General features: G+C 43.3%; 2 protein-coding genes across 3 annotated transcripts; both read right to left on the minus strand.

Annotated features, from left to right (window-relative positions):
- Positions 1–659: 659 nt before the first annotated feature.
- emx2 (empty spiracles homeobox 2) lies at positions 660–5,137 on the minus strand. Its single transcript, XM_057048114.1, has 3 exons — positions 4,413–5,137; positions 3,254–3,438; positions 660–1,866 (listed from the first exon to the last, which is right to left on the minus strand). Exons 1-3 carry the CDS (start codon positions 4,801–4,803, stop codon positions 1,699–1,701), a joined length of 744 nt encoding a protein of 247 aa, XP_056904094.1. The 5' UTR covers positions 4,804–5,137; the 3' UTR covers positions 660–1,698.
- Positions 5,138–6,967: 1,830 nt separating this feature from the next.
- eif3s10 (eukaryotic translation initiation factor 3, subunit 10 (theta)) lies at positions 6,968–18,434 on the minus strand. Of its 2 annotated transcripts, none has more exons than XM_057047620.1 (22): positions 18,260–18,434; positions 17,700–17,890; positions 16,349–16,485; positions 16,100–16,263; positions 15,646–15,845; positions 15,301–15,509; positions 15,051–15,222; positions 14,800–14,904; positions 14,605–14,703; positions 14,402–14,518; positions 14,118–14,303; positions 13,662–14,009; positions 13,328–13,432; positions 13,140–13,253; positions 12,876–12,998; positions 12,554–12,707; positions 10,199–10,380; positions 9,473–9,552; positions 8,815–9,395; positions 8,155–8,281; positions 7,864–8,072; positions 6,968–7,708 (listed from the first exon to the last, which is right to left on the minus strand). In XM_057047620.1, the coding sequence occupies exons 1-22, from the start codon at positions 18,306–18,308 to the stop codon at positions 7,533–7,535; spliced, it is 3,828 nt and encodes a 1,275-aa protein (XP_056903600.1). In that variant the 5' UTR covers positions 18,309–18,434; the 3' UTR covers positions 6,968–7,532. The 2 variants fall into 2 exon arrangements, with proteins under 2 accessions (XP_056903600.1, XP_056903602.1); XM_057047622.1 differs by having other exon boundaries at positions 8,815–9,382; positions 9,472–9,552.
- Between the last annotated feature and the right edge of the window lie 1,832 nt (positions 18,435–20,266).

The raw sequence follows: 20,266 nt of genomic DNA on the forward strand, positions 1-20,266 counted from the left end.
GAGTAAAGTTGGGTTTGTTGAGCATTCAAAATTATAATCTATTTAAAATGCGGGGTTGTTTTTTGTTTTTTTAAGGACGCACTCGTTGTTTTCTGTCGGCTGCTCCCTGCTGTAAATAATCTATTTCAGTCTTCGTCCTCGGGATCTTAGAGAACCCTGTCATGTCCCCGCAGCTCGCAAAGCGACGGCGCACGCAAGATTTTAAACAAAGATCCCATTTTGCGGCACATCGCAACCTTCCCTTATCGCGTCGTGAGGGGTAGTCAGATTGTACTAAATTATGTCCAACCAAACCCCCTTGGATCTGTGGATTAAAAGATTAAAGTGGACCACTGGGCAATGCGCCCCCCCCCCCCCCCCCCCTCCACCCACCCCCCTCATATTACTCGAATGATAATTGCCTAAACTGATTTGCACTTTCACAAAAGCTTGCAGGGACTCTTTGTGGCTGGAGCGAGCCAGACACTACAGCGCTTCAAAAACACGACCAGCGCCGGTTAAATATCAGGGCCGAGGACAACCGCAGCTCCGTCCTGGAGCCAAACGCATCTCCTGCAGCTCACCGACGCTAGCCTCGCTCCCACTAAACGGCGCAACAGTTCGAGCCAAGCTCGCCTCACCAGAGGCCTCCAGCAGCTCTTAGAATCAAAAGTCTCTGCTTGTACTGCGCGCAACATATTGATAAAACTTTATTGACAAAATATGGACAATTACATACTTCTTGGAAGTATACTTTGTGTTAAAATTGTAGCAAACTTAACACAAACACAAAAATTATAAATTATTTACATTCTGTAAAAGAGTGTTTAACAGAGACATTAACTTTTTTATCATTTCTGTACATGGAATACGCTCAGTGCTTGAAGATTTTTTTTTTCCTCTCTCAATTCTTGCGTTTAATCCTTCGTGGCAACTTTCACTGGAGGGTCAAGTCCTGACACAGGGGCTGCATGGGGCCACCGCGACACATTGGTAAAGCTTTAGGTTCAAATGAATGTCCTGATGCCTTCCCTTTAAGTACTTCATCTGTGGTTTGATTCCTTAATTTTAAAAAAAGAAAAAACGTTTTTGATTTTTTTTGTTGTCTTTTCTTTTAAAAAAAAACACTATAACGCAGCACCGCTACTTCATGTTTTCACAATAACTTTTAACACGAGAATCATGAATCAAAGACTGCACACTCTGTATAAAGGAAGAAGTACGACATCTCTCAGTTGGAAAATAAATTTTCAAAGAAAATCCAAATTTATCTTCTTGGTTTGTCAAATTAAAAGGACTATAATGGAAGTTAAAACTATGCCATGCAGTTCAAGTTTTACAAAAGCGGTTTTGGTATCTTGAGTTGAAAACGTTTCATTTTTTTTTCTTTTTAGTTGTTTTTTTTAAGGTTGTTTCTTTTAAAAAAAATCTGAAGTGCAAATGTCCAATGGGAATTAGAGGGGGGGAAAGGTGTTGTGAGATTGGTGATCTGTGTGTAGAAGGGTTCAAGGCGGACTGAGACACCGTCCGTCACGTTTTCCTGGGTGACGTGGCCTGACGGACCCCACCGCGGTGACAGCTGGGCCACCGGCCGGGCCTCTCTCACCCACAGCTGCCGATCTCCGAAGAAATCTGAGATGTGACATTGGCTTTGTACTCTCTCGGCATCCTTTATCCATGTCCTCCTTCAATCAATCAGACGTTTATATAGTTTTTTTTTTAATCGTCCGAAGTGACATCAATTTCCTCCGGGCTCGACTGTTTCGTCGCCAGTCTCCACCGGTTTACGTGATGCGATCCTTTCTTCTTCTGCTGAGACTCAGAGCCCTCCTCCTCCAACTTCTGTCGCTTGAACTTAGTCCTCCGGTTCTGAAACCACACTTTTACCTGGAGAGAGAGGGGGCGGTGAGGTAGTAAACAAAAGCCTGGATCAGTATCGCCAGATCAAGTCGGTTCGGCGCGGTGCGTAAAACTACGCGTAAAAAAGGAGGCATTGTTGGTGCGACACGGCCAGATAAGAACCAGCAGTGGTGCAGTGGAAAGAGCGATTACAAAAACTTAAATTGTGGCCTGGTGATGGGAAGCACAGCCGCAGCCTCAATAAACAAGCATCACCGAGCAAAAGCGCGCACCCCAGTCACACCAAAACGCCCAAAACAACACATGAAAATTGTCTCCCCGTGTTGCATTTGACCCCGATCACGCTAGAACGCGAGCTGCCTCTCAAAGGTCAGTCGACTGAAAATAGACCTCGACGAATTATGTTACAATTTCAGCACGCCAGCAAAAATAAAAAATGGGGGAATAAAGAAGAAAATTGAAGCGTTTTATACAATCCATCCCAAACATTTTATACTTGCAAAAACTTTTGACGCTTCGTCTAAAAGTAGGTCAAAGCACATTTTCTAAATACTTTCCAGACATCGTGTGAATATAAATACAGACACTGACACACACACAAACACGCAGCTTTACACCGACGTGTTAAATGGTGCAGTGAATTAACATCCAGATCGATAAACTGTCCGCCGCTGCTTTGTCCCTCTGCAGCCCTTAAAGCGCTTAAAAGGCGACCGAGGTGCATTTAATAAGCCTTCAGTGGCCTAATTGAAGTAGGTGATGGTTTATTTCTCCCCTCACCTCCTCCAAAGGCCCCGCCGTCTACGGCAGACACAGCGGACAAAAGGCAGCGGTCGATGGGCTCAAACGACATCTTAAATATGGCAGAGGGAATTCACTGAACCCGCCTCGCTCTTTGTGTCGCCTTCCCCATAAAATGGTTAACTGCTTAATTTATCCTCCGTTTGAAAGGCAACATTCTCCCCCCCAAAACAAAGTAATTCAACCCCTCCTAAAACGAGGTTAGGCCTATACAATGACAGTGGATCTGATCCAACAGTAAGCCTCTGTCTTCATTTGACAGCGTGTATTTATGGACTCTGCTGCGGAGAAACTATTTAATTTCTGGTTATTTTAAATGATGTTTTGATAGCAGCGATTTTTTTTTTGCCTTTTATAATTGTCATGTTGAAATATTTCCATTTTACAGCCGCATGCTTTTAAAACGCTGTGTCAAAAACCATCAGGAGAATGTCACAAACCTGTCACATTCTATCACCTTAAAAAGAAACGAATTTAATAATTCCATTTACAATAGTGGTAGTTTAAATCCAGAGTTGCAAACAAACGCACACAAAGCCAAGCGTGCGTAAAAATATCCAAGTAAAATCGCATCTTCAGTGTAAAGTGTAATTGAAAAAGAAAGTGCTCTTACCTGAGTTTCTGTCAGACTAAGGCTGTGTGCGAGCTGTTTCCTCTCTGCTCCAACCACATAATGGTTTTTCTCAAACGCGTGTTCGAGCCGCAGGAGCTGCGAAGGTGAAAAAGCTGTCCGGATTCTTTTGGGCTTTCTGGCCAGGGCGTTGTGTAAAAGAAAACTCTCTGGACTTGTTTCATTACCTGCGAACGTGAAGAGAACGAAGGTCTGTCACATCAGTTTTTAAATCGACTTTCTGACCATTTGTGTGAGCAGCAGCGGGGCCTGTGCGCCACAGCTGACGACACCGAGGGCAGACGAAGACCCGGCGGATCCATTTATGTCTGAGATGTATTAAAGACGCCAGATAGAAATCACATCGTCTAAAGAAAATTAATTTTTTTGGATTGCTGAATTGCTACATTTAACACATCACAGCCAAAAACAAGTGAATGCGCGGCTGCAACCCAAAGTGCACTTTAAATGCAATTATCTGCACACGGACGCGTGTAAAATAGAAGCAGAATAAAGAGATTTAAGCTAAATAACAGTAAAAAAATATTACAATTATTACATTATTAATTTTAAATAGGCCCACAAATTTTTGTCTTCGTTTCACTTAAACCCAAATTCCGTGAATAAAATAAATCACCACGACCATTAAAATCCCAACTAGCCTTACATTTTACCATTAAAAACCCTAAATATTTCAATTTTTCAGTCTTATAATCTCTAATAAATTTTTTTTTTTTCAATGCCCTGTCATTTCTGAAGATGCCCGTCATTGCGTCAATAATTCACAGCTATACACGCGAGCAGCCCGGAAAACTGTCAACTAAAATATCACAATCGAATTGACTTTGCAGTATTTTCTTTGAGCACGAATAGACGGACTTCGCTCTTGGTAGCTCCAGCAGACAGAACGACCCTCAGTTTTGGATGACAAATGCGTCATTTTAGACTTTGTTCTTGAAAATGAAGACACTATTTTATAGTTTGACTGAAATTATTCTCCAGGCTAATATTTTATCGTTAAAAAAAGTAAATCCTTCTCTGCCGTAAATTCACATTTTTTAAATTCCATCTACGTCCTGGTGACTTTCAGGAAACACCTTCCAGCCGCTCGACACGGTTTGTGCGTAAAAGTGAGCCAAATGGAAGCACTTTGGAAACTTACCTTGAAATCTGTGGCCCAAGTACCTATATCTGTGTAATAACCAGGGGTAGAAAGTTGACGGGTCCCTTTGCTGGCTGCCAAAAAGCGGGTGCGGACTGTGTGAGGATGTAAGGGGGTGCGCGGCCAGAGCGTGCGGCGGGGCCACCGGGTGCACCGGGATGGCGGAGTTTGGCGGATGAGAGACCGCCTCAGCGAACACCAAGTCTGGGTTAGAATAGACCCCTCGACCGCTGGAGTGGAAGCCGTTGAGAAAAGGATTCATCTGGCCTGAGTTTGCATAGCTGAGAGCTGCTGGCCTGATGGGCTCCTCGGACCGGGACGCCGGTACAGGATTATCCTTCGCCACTAAAGACTCTATAGTAAAACACCTCTTGGGTGTAGGTTGAAACATGGTCTGATAGTCCAGAATCCCCAGTTTAAGCTGAAGTTGTCTAAGAGGTTCTCGCTTAAAAAATACTCCACACCAAAGAAAGAGGGAAAGTTTCTGCGCAGTGAGTAGTTGGGAAGAAGCGACAGCGTCAAGAAAGCCCAAATAAAAGTGCTCGTCCGCTCCCAGACTAATCCATGGATGTGATCGTTTTCCTCGCCGTGTTGGTGCAGGCAGATTTGTTAGTTCATGAGCCTAATTAGCGCTGCTCGCCCATAAACAGCTTCCTCTGAAGGCTGTAATAGCATGGTGATTGGTCGCTGCCGCTGCTGCTCGCTTAAGGTGGAGAAGGGGTAGACGCTTTAAAAGTACGTCAATGGGAAGCAGGGGCGCGGAGAGGCGGACTCGGGCGCGCCACACGGAACACGTTTCGACCAGAGAAGGGCATCCCCCCCCTGCTCCACTCACACACACACTCACACGCACGCACTTATATCTCCAGGACATTTCACGCACACATCTGGAGCGGCAGAATAGATCCAGCTTGCTTATTTGCATTTACAGGTTCAAACTGATTTTCCAAGGTCTCTCTGTGTCTGCGCGTGTGTGGTTTCGGCTTTCTTTTTTATTTATTTATTAATTATTATTATTTTCTCGCGCACAACAATGCTGCCTCCGACGCGCCGATCTCAATTACGACCTTAATTGGTCAGTTCGGTTTCATTTAATCGTCGGTTTCCTTCCGGTTTTGCTGACTGGATTATGTGCACAAAGTGTTCTAGATTCGATCCCAGGTATCATCTCTGTTTCTGCTGAGATACGTTTCAAAGTGGAGACGCTCAGAAGAGCCACTGGGAGAAAGAGCTTTGTCCTGACTGAGGTGTCCTGTGCGGGGCCATGAGAGCGGCCACAGCGGTTCTCATGGCCCCGCTCAGGTGCAGCAGCGAGGATGGAGCTGCACCCTGGGCCTCCGCGAAGGGACGATGCACGCACCCGCTGGGGCATCTGGTCGAAACATTTGCTGAAACATAATTTTATCTGTGACGGAAACACTTTAGTTCTATTTTTAAAAGAAAAATCTTTTATTTATTTATGTTGGAATTTAAATCTTGGAACAAATATCTTATTAAGAATGTCTTATGTCGTTTCTTATAACAGATAGAAAATTGAATTATTATTATTATTATTATTATTATTATTAGTAGTAGTAGTAGTAGTAGTAGTAGTAGTAGTACTATTTTACCGAGGTGCCAACATTTTATTCGTGCTAGAGTTTTAAAACAGTTTTCAGCTGAGTTTCTTCATTGCGAAATAATACACATACTCAATATATTACTATTATAATTTATTATAATTTACTATCCCAATTGATAATTATTATTGTTGTTATTAATTTTCCTAATAATAATAATAAATTTTCTCGAATATATTTTCTTCCTTTAGCAGACGCGGTTATTAAATGCAGCTTACAGTCAAAGACACAATCATGCCATTGGGACTTAGTGTGAATCAAATATTACCTTTTTAAACTATCCAGCACAACTACTGTATCGGTAGTTTAGTAGTAGTAAAATCTACAGTCTGTCCAGAATGGCCATTTTTGCTCATTAAAAAACAACAAAAGGAACCCTTTATCTTGCTTTGTCTGTCCGGTTCAGCCTGTTATGAATGTAATGGTCGTGATCAATCCCTTTGCAACTTTTCTGACTGAACTACGTTCGTTCCCAGCTCTCCCAGTTCGACATGCTGATCCCTTTCCTGGTGCTTTAGTGACCTCTAGTGATCACTTCCCTCTCAACTTCAGGGGTTAAAACGCTCCCTTTAAGCGTCATTCATAACGTTTACCTTATTTCAGAGGAAAACAAATCAGTTACCAGAATATAGTCATGGTCGATTTTACAAGTATCTTTGTGACCATGTTGGTAAATAATACATGAAAAATGATCCAAAGGCTAATTCGTTCATCCTCACACGTTGGGCTACCCAGTCATTCAGATATTTCCTTTTACAGCACCAAACTGACTGAAAGCTGAATAAACACATGTTTTTGATGTGAAACAATCACACTCGCTTCCCACTTCTTCAGTGGTAATGATGCAAGTGTTTACCATTTCTGTTCACTCCTAATTAAAATGCCACTCCCCTCAACTCCCATTAAATGGCAATAAAGGAGGACAGAATTCAAACACGTGGTGAGCAAACATCTTTATTGTTAAAGGCCTGACCTCTACATTTGCAACCTGGTACGATATTAAGTGTAGCCAGATAAAACCACACAGGGATAAAGGAAGAGGAAGCTTCAAGCATGCACATAAATCTAAGCTCCTCGACGTCCTGGAGTAAAGAAATGTTAGTTGAAAAGCAGAAACGGCTGAATTTGTCATACTTTCCATGACCAGCAGAGTGAAAGGCTTATGCATTCAAACAGGCAGCTGGTGAGATCGGAGCAAGTTGGTTAGTTTGATTTTGTTAATTGCGAAAGGTGGAACCCCGCTGAGCACATGGGCCACGGAGGGTAAACCAGGGAGGGTAAACACTGGCTGATGGCGGTGATGAGGCTCTGGCTCCAAACTGATGAAGATTGATAGATATGGGCTGTTCCCAGAGTAAATTAACATCAAGACATACAGTTCGAATGGAGACCAAATGGGCCTAAGAGATGCTGTAGCTAACTGGAAAATGGTAGAGAATATGTATGCTATGTTTTGTCATTTGCCAAATCAATAAAGCAGTGACAAAAGGATGGGGGTTGCTCAGCGGCGGACAGTGGTCCAACCATCGTCGTCTGTTTCGTTCTTGATGCGACGAGGGTTTTCTTTGTCTACACGCCAACCCTTCTCTTCCTCTGCATCGTGTTCATCTCTGTCCTTGGGTCGCTCTCTGTCCCGTTCCTCCCTCTTGTCTTCACCTCCACGACGCCAGGAATTGCCTAAGGGGGAACAAATTGGATCAGCACATGTTAAAGAGGAGAGTTCTGTGAAGTTTCAGGTGTTTGCCATCTATCAAAAGTAGGATTTACCAAGAACACAGCGCCCCCTGCTGGCTCAAAACAAAGAGCAGCTTCACTCGACTGCTTTGGCTTACCTTCCTCCTGACTTCTAATTGGACCTCTAGGTTCACGGTCATCCCTACGGTCTCTGTCAACACGCTCGCGGCGGTCGTCACGGTCACGCCGGTCGTCGCGCTCGCGCCGGTCGTCGCGATCGCGGCGGTCTTCACGGTCAGCATCATCTCTTCGACTATCTCGCCACGAGGATCCCTCATCTGGGGCTGCTCTCCTCCAGGTGTCGTCCCTGATCACATGGTCACATGAACTGTCATCGCGAGTTCAAAAAGTTGTTTTGGCCGCAGCCAGTGTCGTTCTGACAATGAGACCTTTGAGGACGACGGTCTCTGAAGCGATCGCTGGATCTTTCGGACTCATCAGCATCGTCGCCTTCATCGTCACCACGAGGAGGACCCCAACTCTCCTCACGAGCCTTCTCTCGCTCACGCCAACCACCTGTAGAAGAGGACTTCTTTTATTAAACACACACAAAGACTTGCTGAGTAATGCGACTACTGAGCAGCTATTGGCGCCGAGATTACTAAAATGTTTACACTGTACACTCAATTTGTGTCCTGAATGTGGGGTTGATTAAATGCATCTCCCTAATAGGCGATTATGCATCTTTACAGTCTGAAAGCATGAACAGTGACACCTGGTGGTGAATTTATATTAAAGCAAGGCTTAAGAGCAGCACTAGAGTCGCTTTGAGAAGGGGGGATTGTCATTGCATTAAAAAAAAAGTGACTGGAGCATGAAAAGCAAGATGCACAAAGGGCTTTACTCATCTAAAAGTCACAATAATGGGTCTTAAAAACCGATCATCAAGTCTGTTGTGGAAGAACTAATTTAGTGAAATGTTGGTGATCCCTACATTTAGCCTAACAACTCCACAACAGATGTGAAAAGCAGGCTGTAATGTGTGAAAGGCAATAACTTTTCATATGTGACTTTTGCCACGGTGTCAACTGGTGGTGAGGGAGACCTACCAGGTCTCCCCAGAGGCTTCCAGGGTTTGGAGTCCTCGCCACGACGCGGTCCATCATCCATGCCTCTCCTTCCACCTCTGTCCTCATCTCTTCTGGAACCCCAGTCATCATCTGCCCCACGCCTAGGACCTCTTATGTCATCCATTCCTCTACGGGGACCTCGGTCATCATCAAAGCCACGTCTAGGACCACGATCGTCATCAAAGCCACGTCTTCCGGCGCGGTCGTCATCTCCACCTCTCCTGGGACCACGGTCATCATCAAAGCCACGTCTGGGGCCACGATCGTCGTCAAAGCCACGCCTGGGGCCACGATCGTCGTCAAAGCCACGCCTGGGGCCACGGTCATCTTCACCCCTCCTAGGGCCGCGATCATCATCAAAGCCTCTACGGGGACCTCGGTCATCATCGCCCCCACGGCGTGGACCCTGGTCATCGTCCATTCCGCGGCGTGGACCTCGGTCGTCATCAAAGCCACGACGGATAGCTCTATCATCTCCGCCCCTGCGAGATCCCTCGCCTCGTCTGAAGGAACTCTCTTTCTCCTCTCGGTCCTCATCACGACCTTCCGGTCTCCATTCCCTGAAGAGAACAGATTTGTTAAATGAATCCTTATAAAAGTGTCTAAAAACTAACTGGAGTTAAACAAAGAAACCTACTTGTCAGCACCGGGGCGCCGCCATTCCGATTCACCCTCTGTGCGCCTCCGCCACACTCCTTCTTCCTTTTCACCAGAGTCCTGCACAAACAACAAACATCTCAATGATCATGTGATTACATTCTGATCTTCAATGCACGGTTCTATTCTTTTCCTTGTGTTGAAAATCAATGCAGTAATCTGACAGAACCACGCCTGAATATTAACAATGAACTGGTTTTGAACCTCAGATCGCGAACGCGCTGTCAACAAATACAGCAGTACAGAATTTTAATGCCATAATCAAGGTACATCTGACATCCTGTCTGGGCTCACATCAGGCTGTGTAAGTACTGCAGAGGAAGACAAAGGCCATAATCAGTGTCATGGTATTAGAAACCAGAACTTTCGGAGCAGGGATAATTTTGTTAAATTCAATGATCCTACAGGGCCTGGTTCAGGGAGTATGAAAATTACCTTTTTTAAAAGAAATCCAAATCTATGGCTGAGAGATGGTCAAGCATGTGACCATCTGCTCTGAAAGTATATTTGTATTTTATGGTACGCATTGTAATATATTGTATGCAGAGTAGGCATAGTACTGTTTTTTGAATGTGTTTTAATAATAATTATAGTGCTCAAGTCACCTGCCCCAGAGACTACAGTTGAAAATTAGCCAACTTTGGAAAACCTGTTTACAGAAATGTAATTTCTCTATATTTTAAACCAAAACAAAGCTCTTTTGTACCTTGGGTTTTTCTTCAGTTTGGCCTCTCCTCTCTTCCTCGCGCCGGCGTTCTCGCTCTTCAATTTCTTGCTGGCGGGCACGCTGTTTTCGCTCCTGCTCCTCCAATTTACGCAGTCGCTCCTGATACTCGCGCTCCTCCTCTTCTCGCTGCTCCTGTTCAAGGCGTTCACGCTCCTCACGCTCTGTGAAAAAATAAGGGTCAGTTGAGGTCCAGCGATGCTGCTGCTCCAAGTCACGCCTGCCCAGAAAGGACCGAAGCCAAGAGGCTTTGGTCACAAAGCCCTACAACGCTACACCCTCTACTGCTGCCGCTCTGGTTCCCTACTGTATTTTCACGACTATAAGGCGCACCTAAAACACTGAGATTTTCTTAAAAATCGACGGTGCGCCTTATAATATGGTGCGCCTTGTGTGTGGACTGAGTTCCAAAATCTGCTGTGTGCCTTTGGTGGGTGCACTACGGTAAACGCTCCGCCCATCGATTAGCGGCACACCTACGCGTAAGGATCCCCTAAAAGGCGCCGGCGGTAAGCGACACGCGTATGAGGCTTACTTTAAACTGCAGGCCATCGAATATGCAGCTGAAAATGGCAATCGAGCAGCTGCAAGACATTTTAATGTAAATGAGTCCATGGTCAGAAAGTGGAGAAAACAAGAAAGTGAACTGCGCCAAGTGAGGAAGACGAAGCTGAGTTTCCACGGGAACAAAGCAAGGTGGCCCAAACTGGAAGACCAAGCGGGACAGTTGGTTGTGGAACAGCGAACAACTGGAAGGGGCGTCATACTGTCACCATCCGACAGAAAGCCAAAGCGATTGCTGAAGAAATGGACATTGAGCACTTCCAAGGAGGCCCGTCTTGGTGTTTTCGCTTTATGAGGAGGCAGCATCTCTACATGCGCACAGGGACAACTGTTGCGCAGCGGCTGCCCGCGGATTACCAGGAGAGGGTGGCCCTCTTCTGCACCTACTGCTGCGACAAGATAACCGCGCCCAGCCACAGCGGTGGGCAAGTTATGCCACCATATGCGGGTGGATTGTAGACGCATGGGCTATGATACCGTCTTCATGTATTGTAAGAGCTTTCACAAAAGTCGGCATCAACGCTGAAGCGGAACCGGTCAGATGATGAAGAAGAGGAATTCGGGATGTTGGACATTGAAATAGCGCAGCTGTTTAATTCAGATACAGAAGATAAAAACTTTGATGGTTTTGTGGCGGAAGAATGAATGTTTTGTTCAATAAATGTGTCGAAACTCACCGTTTTACTTCCATTGTCATTTTTTACTGTATGTTTCAGCATGCGCCTAAAAATACGGTGCGCCTTATGTATGTTTTAAATACAGATATAGCACCCATAACTGAGACTGCGCCTATTATTACAGTGCGCCTTATGGTCGTGAAAATACAGTACTCATCTATGTATGCACATTAGATAACTAAGATTATCATCTCTGAAACCTGGAACGCTTTGAGCTTCCTGCACATATCTGAATTGTGAATATAATCCATAAAAATCCATTTGATTCATCGATCCCTTCTGACCAGTAGCTCACCTGGACACTGTTAATCAGACCAATTCAGGCCTCTCTAAGCATCTTGATTTGCCACAGGACAACAGCAATCGTAGTCCTTACAACAGGTTCACACTGGGTACAGAAGCACCCATGAAGCGCAAGCCCGAATTTCTCTGTCCTGGTGGATTTGCGATCTGATCCTCAGCTGATGTCTACTCATACCCGTGTTGTGTAGTTGTATTGTGGTCTGTAGAGCTGAAATCTTAAATGTTTCTCATTTTAATTTTTATTATTCATTTCATTTCCCTTCCTGTTTCCCAGTACAGTCTCCCCTTTGTGTGTGTGTGTGTTCTGTTTAGAAATAAATATATAAATGCACACAAAAGTAATTGTGGCATTGATCGCAGTGTTTTATTTTGAAAATTGTCTTATGAAAAAATGGATTCCTTCATTTTTTCCTTTGACTTCCTGCCGGGTTGACAAAATACAGCAAGTGTCGAAACGATTGCTATGTCATTAGTGACACGTCGCGTCTGGTGTGAACGACAATCTGTTAACATGGGCGCCGAAACAAAAGTGCCTCCGCTTCTTCACAGCGCTTCCGTGTCCAGTGTGAACCCAGAATGAATCTGCTGCCTTCAGTCGAGTCCAACTATCAAATGCTTGCAATTGCGCAACATTCAAATTATGTGCCGTTAGAAGTACCATTTCTTTCATGAAAATAAACAATGTGGCATAGGTAAGGAAGCCACCATGCTGAGATTGGTTCTTGCTTGCATTACTATTCCCTTTATTTATATTCTCACTCATAAGTCAGACCTGCAGAAATGTACTAATTACCTTTCTTGAGCTGCTCCTCATGGATACGCTGCTCCTCTTCCTCTTTCTGGCGGTAGTAAGTGTTGCGTCGCTCCTCTTTGCGCTGTTTCCTCCTTTCTTCCAAGCGCTTCTTCCTCTCCTCCACCAAGCGCTCCTCAAAAGCTTTCAGTTTTTCCTTGAGAAAGAGAACAGCAATCCTTAAACCACCGGTACACAGAAAGCACACAGAAAGACAAAAGATTCCATGGATAGACCTCCAAGTCAGATACTCATGTTCACAGAAAGTAACCATTAACTTTTCCACACTGCACTACTCCTCACAAATAAGAGGGGCTGAACGTACCTTGTAGATGAAGCTACGGGCGGCAGTGATTTTGGATAAGAAGTTTTCTTTGTCTTCCATCATCCTGGACATGCGTTTCTTGTGCTCAAGAGCTTTCTCTCTTTCAACTTTCATATTGCTGATCTACAACACAAAGAAAACACTTGTTTGTTTACACTATTGTTCAGTATTTGGATGCAAGATTCCATTAAATCCTGAATGATCAAACGTTCCACTGTTTGAATACCTTTCACGGTGGATTCGTTTTCCATTACCGGTACATACCCTTTCTTCTTCCTGCAACTCCCACAGCTCCATGTCCTTCACGCGCTGCTCCTCGTAGGCCTTCTTTATCGGCGGAATCTCTTCGAGACGTTTTGCTCTCTCAAAGTAATCAATCTGTGGAGACAAAGGGAGATGTCAAAACAAGCTCCACAGGACATTTTGACTCCTGCATCACTCAGATTTATGACCTTCTTCTCCTGGTTTTTAAGACGCTCTTGAAGCTCCTTCTTCTCCTTCTCAAGCTGTTCCACCTGCTTTGCCATAATGAAGTCAGGATCAAGCTCCTCAAGGTCCTATAAAAACAGTTGTGGAAGAAATCACATCAGAACTCCATTCCTGCTGGGAGGGGTTGTCCTGGTACATCACATTCCCACACACTCACACCAAGGTGTAATTTTAAGGTTTCCAATCAACCAACTGTTCATGTTTTTCATCATTGGGAGACAATTGAAATACCTGAAGAAAACTCAGACAGGCACAAATCCTGAATTAAGACTTCAACTTTAAGCTCTTATATTGTACCTCAATATCAATGTCCTTGAAAGCTTTTGCTCCGAGTTCAGTCTTCTTAATTTGCTCCAAACGTTCACGGACTGTCTTCTTCTTGATCTGCTCGTGTTCCTGCATGATGCGCTCTTTTTCTCTCTCCTTGGCCTCCAAGCGCAGACGCTCCTCCTCAGCCTTGCGAACCTTTTGCATCTCAGCCTCTCGCTGCTCCAGTTCCTCCTTCTCACGCTGGATGTTCAGGCTCTCCAGGCGCTCCTTTCTTTCTTCAATGGTCTGTCTACGAGCCAAAATCCGTTGATGATCTTTGCGAGCATTTTTTAAGTAGGCGGCAATAGCCTGTTGGCTCTGGTCATCACGCTCTTGCTGAGAAAGGACAAACATCACAAATTGTCAGCAACATCTGGCCTTAAACGTCATTTATAAGAAAATTGGGCAACAACAGTGTCCACAAGGACAGGCAAGTCAACTCACCAGGATGGAGGCAGGCTTGATGACCTGGATAGCTTTGGCCAATGATGCAGACATGGCAGTCAGCTGGTTCCTGATTTGCTCGGAGGGCATTTTCTGTAGAAAAGGGCCAACTGGGGAATCCTCTTTGGTAGAGTAGTTCAAATCAGACCCAAAGCTCAGAGTGCGAGTGGTGTGATCTGTACGGACCTAAATCAGAGAAGAGTTCACTCAAAACTGGATGTAACATTCAGAACATTACCATTAGTTTGTTTATCAATTGTCCACAGGCCTGTTGGTGAAGATACCTGCAAATCGCAGTGCCGAGCAGCATCCACAATGGAGCGTTCCAGCTGGAAGGCATCCACAAATGGAACCAGAGAGGCCAGACGGGTGAACTCAATACTCTGATATATCTGTGCAACCTGTGCAGAAGAACAAACAGAAATTTTGTGTCATAAAGTATATGTGACTACAGAGAGATTTCCACAGGGGGGAAAAAAGGAATTACCTGCTGAAGGAGCCTTAAGATGGTGTTACTCTGCAGGTGAGGGACATATTGCTGCAGATCAGCCTCCTTCTCAGCTTGATCTCTTACCCAGTTCAACACCTAAATAAAACACTTGTTACTATACCTGACATGCAAGTTACTGAAATGGATATAATGCAACAGCTAAGTGAAAACAGTAGGTGGCCGTTTGTGTACCTTGGTCACTCTTCCACTCAACTTCAGGGGGTGAAAGTCTACTTCAAGCCAGTTGTAGAGTTCTTTAACTTCGGGAACAACATACTGCAGCAAATTAAACCTCACCTACAATTAAAAAAGGTATAAAAGGCATTATAAAGTATTTTAGCAAATTCAAATCAATAATTCAAGATTAAATGTAACATTTCCCTGAAAAAAGAAACAATCAATTGGGGTGGTTCTTATAAAAACATCTGTGTTAGATCATGTACCATGTCATTAATTAGACTTTGTCGAGTTGGTGGAGACTGCAGCCCCAGGAGGGTGGCCAGTCTGCGGTGCTTTTCCACAATGATGCCATCCATGTCGAGCAGCCGAGCAATGTCAGTGCGCTCGGGGGTGATGGGAATAGACAGCGTGGCAAGGAGGACTTTGGTGGACATTCTGAAGATTAAAAATAGTGCAGGTTACAATTTATTCACCACACCATACCTTGTTTATACTATTTTATTGTAAAGCTACCTCTGCATTTCCTCCTGGGTCAGATTTTTGCGCATTTCTCTTGAAAGGTGATAGAGGCGATGGAGGGTGCAGGCATGGAAGAGAGCATTTCCAGATTTCCAGAAGACTGTAGACACCTTGTTGTAGTAGTTGGCCATGAGCTGTGGTTTGGGAGGCTTCTTGGAAAGAGAGAAGAGGCCATGGATATCCTCCACAGCCTTAAATGCTTCCTGAAAGTAAAACGGATTGATGAAAATTTAAATTTCACCTTGAACACTTCAGATTATATTCAATAATCAACTAATAGTTTCTTTTACATGGACAGACACTGCTGTAACTGACTTACTACTTAATAAGCATTCATACCTGCCACAATTCCATGCTTATAGCACTGTCCAGCTGCACCAGGCGTGTCTCCAGGTGCATGGACTGGCTTTCAGGGTTGTTGAGATTAATGGCGGTGCTCTGGTTGTGGTGGCGCTGGATCTGACCCAAGTGCATACGCAAGTTGTCACAAAGCTTGCGGAACTCTGCTTTGCGGGTGTACTGAAGGCAAAACTTGAACGCTGTGGGAAAAGATGATCAGATATTACTTTAAATACATGCTTATTCAACTATTAATGATTGTTAATTTGTGTTACTGCCAATTCTGAAATTTAAAATAACTAAATGAACAATCCATCAATCATTCAAAGATGCTTTAAATGTCATATTTTGTGCTTTTGACTGAATTAGATACCTTACATTAAAAAGGTAATAAAATATTTAACACATTTTTCACAGTAAAAACAAAATGTAATTAAAAGGTATCCCTAAATACCTTGCTGAGCGATGTCATGGTACAAGCGCTCCACTTTGGAGTTGTTTCGCAGCAGGTCCAGGCACTGGCGGTAGGACTCCCACAAGAACTTCACCCAAGGAGTGAGAAGCAGGCGGTCAGTACGATCCTGAGTGTCCTCTCCACTTACAGCACTTAGAAGTACACTGGAAATCACAAAAGTCAGCTTAAATCTAGCTGTTTAACATAAATTGTATAGTTTCCACTATACAAATAATATATCCTCCCAACCTCTCAGGAGTCTGAATGTTGTCCAGATCCTCAATGTCCAGAACCATCTGCTGAGATTCTTCCTTGGCTGTCTCAGTTTTCTCCTCTGCCAGTTTAAGGTAAGCTCTTACTACATCTTCCAGAGATTTAATGTTCACCTGAAATCAGAGAAAGCAATTACGACCAACCTGCTCTCATCAACAGCCCTATACGAGTATGAACACTTGTATTTGTTGGCAAAGAAAGAGGGCAAAGTTATGTGATTTACATAAAAGTTCTGTAAGACAGAAACAATACACAAGTCTGCCTGTTAATATTCACTGGGGAATTAATGTCAGTTGGTGGAAATGTAGTTTAGATCATTCATATTGCATGTAGACATACACACTAGTGGATAAAAACAATATTTATAACTGAATTTGTAAAAATATATTCTATATTACCCTCACTTTCGGGAGTGTGGCGTCCCCTATAGGCGGGCAAGCACAGTGTCTTACATTTTCATCTCTCCATGTTGCTTTATAAATAAACCTCTCTCTTCAGGAAGGTTCATCCTTTTCTATCTCTGGACATTAAAATTAAAATGCAAGTAATGACTTAAAATGCAAATTGCCCTGGCATTTATTCAGAGCGGCATTTATTAAATGGAGGTCAAAACCTTGGGTTCTTGGTTATTGGCAGCTAGGCTACTATATTGTAAAAATATAAAGTACAGTATTTTATTTTCCCCTCCATTTCATGACTTTTCTCTTATTCTACAGTACAATACTTCCACATAGTGATGTTTTAATCATTTTAATTTACATTCATTATGTCTTGCAGCTCACCTTGCAAAACCAGGGTTACACAGTCCCTATTCGATGTTTCTTATTCTTCATATGTGACTTACAGTTACCTGGTTAAACTGACTTCAGTAACATTGTTATGTAAAAATTAGTACTGTTTAGAGTTGTAAAATTTGTGGCCACATAGTTCCCTACAACTTAATTTAGATTAGCCAATTGCTAATCCAGGATAATTGGACTTCTATTCTTGTTTAAAGGTTTTCCGCCTGTGCTCCCAAAGGCTTCATCTGGAATCCAGCTGCTCTGGATTTAAGTAACTGGTACCTGGATCTTTGAGAACCTACATAAATTCAGACAAATTCAAAGATACAGCTTAAATGAAATAACTATAGTTGCAAAAACAGTCGTGATTGTTTATTTGGCAAGGTTAATGAATTCAGTGCCACAACAACTATTCTATTTTTCCCTTTTTCTACATTTGTTCTTGTGTTTTTGTGCATCAATTGGATGTCTTAATAACTAAAAATGGAGCTTTTTGTATAAACAGGTCACTCTCCAACATACTGCCTCAGTGTCTTCCTACACACCTGCTGACAAATGTTCTTGTACTGGTAGAGACCCTCTTTGGCCAGGTGACTCTTCCGGAGATCCACGCAGAGCTCCAGGTACTTGAGCATGATGGGTTCGTGGATCTTCTGCCATGTTCGGTGTTTTTTGCTTTTAATGACATCATACAGAACATCCAAGGCGGGCTGCTTCTTGCCGACCTCAAGAAATTCTGTTGTGCAAAAGCAGATGATCCAGTCAACATATGGGATTTCAATGACACGCGGTTCAACACACATAATCACACCTTAAACCTATGTGTCAATTTTAGAGTAATGGCTCCCAGACATTTTTAGGCCTGGGATTTTACAGTTGCGCAGAACAAGCCAACTCGAGTCAAACGAACTAAGAGTTACATCGAAAAGAATGTATGTTACCATTAGCGTGGATTGTGGTCCGAATATGTTAAAAACGTGCAATAGATTCCCCGCGTGACCGTCAGCTAATGGTGCGCCGCTTTAGCAATGGCGGCAGTTACGTCTAGGACAAGCTAGCTGACATTAGCACCCTTACAAATAGGAAATTAATATATTCTTCTCACCGTTCGCGCGTTTCAGAGCATTCTCTGGCCTCTGAAAGTACGCCGGCATCTTAGTGGACTTCAAATTCCAACCGGTACAGACTGAGTTATTCAATATCACCAAATTTTATCAGTCCACGCCGCACACACGTTAAAACGACACTGGCTGAAGAGGAAGAGGAAAGAAGATGATGGAGGCCTTCTTCTTCTCTGGTATTCTACGTCGGCAGCAGAATACCGTCTGTGTAACTGCCGCCATGTGGTATATGATTGCAATTACAATGGCGTACAGGCTAACCTTGAGATACTTTTTCAAATCCTTTTACATAACACGTTCCTCTTACATCTAGTGACCCGATCCCTGAATGTTTTCTTTGTAATTATATTACAGCTAAATTTATTCCAGCCCCTTCTATTTTTATTTACTCTTACATTTTATGGTCACATGTTCTATACTTTCTCCATCATCATATGTAATGTATGTATATATGTATTATGTAAGGTACCAAGCTAGAAAGGTGCAGGTAAGCTGCTTAAATTATGTCATTGCATCAAGGCAAAAAACATTTACAAGTCATTCACATTCCTGGAAACAACAAATGTAACAACTTTTCCATTATAGCGGGGAAGATCAATGACTAGGTTTTCAAATGGAGGGCATGTTTCCACCAGGACGTTTAGTTTTCAATTTGGTTCACTTTTGAATATACACAATGATCAGTAGGATTTTGTTTGAAACCATTGTCACACAGGCAAGCACGCATAAAGCCATAAAGTGACTTGTTAAGATTGCAAACAAGCATCAATCGGTAGGTGTAAACGAGCTGTTTTAAAATCCTTTCGGTTTAAGATTACATTTTCTGGGGGCACTGAGCCCACAATGCAGACCAAAATAAGGAAGATTTTCTGTTAAGATGGTTTAGAAAGGAACAATTCTACAAACTAGTTGAGCAGGCAAAGTCCAGTAGGCAGACAGGCAGACGAGACAAGGCTTAGTGTGGCAGACAAGGCTGGTGGCAAAAAGAAAAAAAGAAGTCAAAGAACAGAAATCATAAAATTCATTTCACTAGTCTTTTGGACAGAACAACACAGGAGGATTGGGCAGACGTAAGTCCTCCAATGCTGGGTGTTTGCTTGGGCCTGTTAGTTAAATATGAATCATCTCCAGTAGCTTTATAGCTCTAGATTCCATTTTGTTTTGGGTTTTTTTGTCATTCATAAATTTGCCCTTAATGCACCCTTCACACACCATAATCTCCATGCTTTTTACTACTCTCTACAACTTTTGTCCATCATCATGGTTACAATGACCTAATATTCTGTGCCATGTTTGTATATATGCTTTACAATTTGTCTGCATTTCAATCCAAAGTTGGTAGTCAGTACAGGTTACCATTTTTATATATGTATGTCGTGTCACTGTCTTTGTAGCTGTCGCCTTTCCTGAACATGACCACCGCTCATCCTTCGGTTGCTTTGGTGACAGAAAAGATGTCAGAGGAGTAAACCAGCACAGAGTGTCTTGCAGCTGAATCCCCTCTTTATCTACTTAAACCAGTCTATACTGGCTCCAGAGGTGAACGCTCAGGCAATGTGAAATTTTCAAACAGCACAATCCAGAATCCAGAAGGGATTGCACTACAAAGTATTGCATAGTGTTTCAGATGAATAGGGAGTTTAGGGGAAAATTTTGAGTAACATAATAGTGAACTGATAGAAATTAAACAAATCCTCTAGAACTGATGGCTTAATATCTGATAAACTTTTTAAGGTTCTTTTATTAGTTTTTAAATGTCTTAATGGTCTTGGCCCGACTTATTTATCTGACCTGCTTTTATTCTATCAACCCTCGCGGACTCTGAGGTCCTCCGGCACCGGCCTTTTAACCATTCCACATGTAAGCACTAAAACGCACGGGGAAGCGGCCTTCAGTTATTATGGTCCCCGACTGTGGAACAGCCTGCCGGAGAACCTCAGGGCTGCAGAGACTGTTGAGATTTTTAAAAAGAGCCTCAAGACACACCTTTT

The sequence above is a fragment of the Takifugu flavidus genome, chromosome 11, assembly GCF_003711565.1.
Source record: "Takifugu flavidus isolate HTHZ2018 chromosome 11, ASM371156v2, whole genome shotgun sequence".
Taxonomy (NCBI): Eukaryota; Metazoa; Chordata; class Actinopteri; order Tetraodontiformes; family Tetraodontidae; genus Takifugu; species Takifugu flavidus.

What these genes read in the sequence shown, in the direction of transcription:
- emx2 (XM_057048114.1), bottom strand. Translation starts at nt 4,803, where the DNA reads ATGTTTCAACCTACACCCAAGAGGTGTTTTACTATAGAGTCTTTAGTG. An exon ending in CTTGGGCCACAGATTTCAAG is followed by an intron (nt 3,439 to 4,412) that starts GTAAGTTTCCAA and finishes TCACGTTCGCAG; the next exon opens with GTAATGAAACAAGTCCAGAG. An exon ending in TTAGTCTGACAGAAACTCAG is followed by an intron (nt 1,867 to 3,253) that starts GTAAGAGCACTT and finishes CTCTCTCTCCAG; the next exon opens with GTAAAAGTGTGGTTTCAGAA.
- eif3s10 (XM_057047620.1), bottom strand. Translation starts at nt 18,308, where the DNA reads ATGCCGGCGTACTTTCAGAGGCCAGAGAATGCTCTGAAACGCGCGAAC. An exon ending in AACATTCAGACTCCTGAGAG is followed by an intron (nt 16,264 to 16,348) that starts GTTGGGAGGATA and finishes TGTGATTTCCAG; the next exon opens with TGTACTTCTAAGTGCTGTAA. An exon ending in CCCGTAGCTTCATCTACAAG is followed by an intron (nt 12,708 to 12,875) that starts GTACGTTCAGCC and finishes CTCTTTCTCAAG; the next exon opens with GAAAAACTGAAAGCTTTTGA.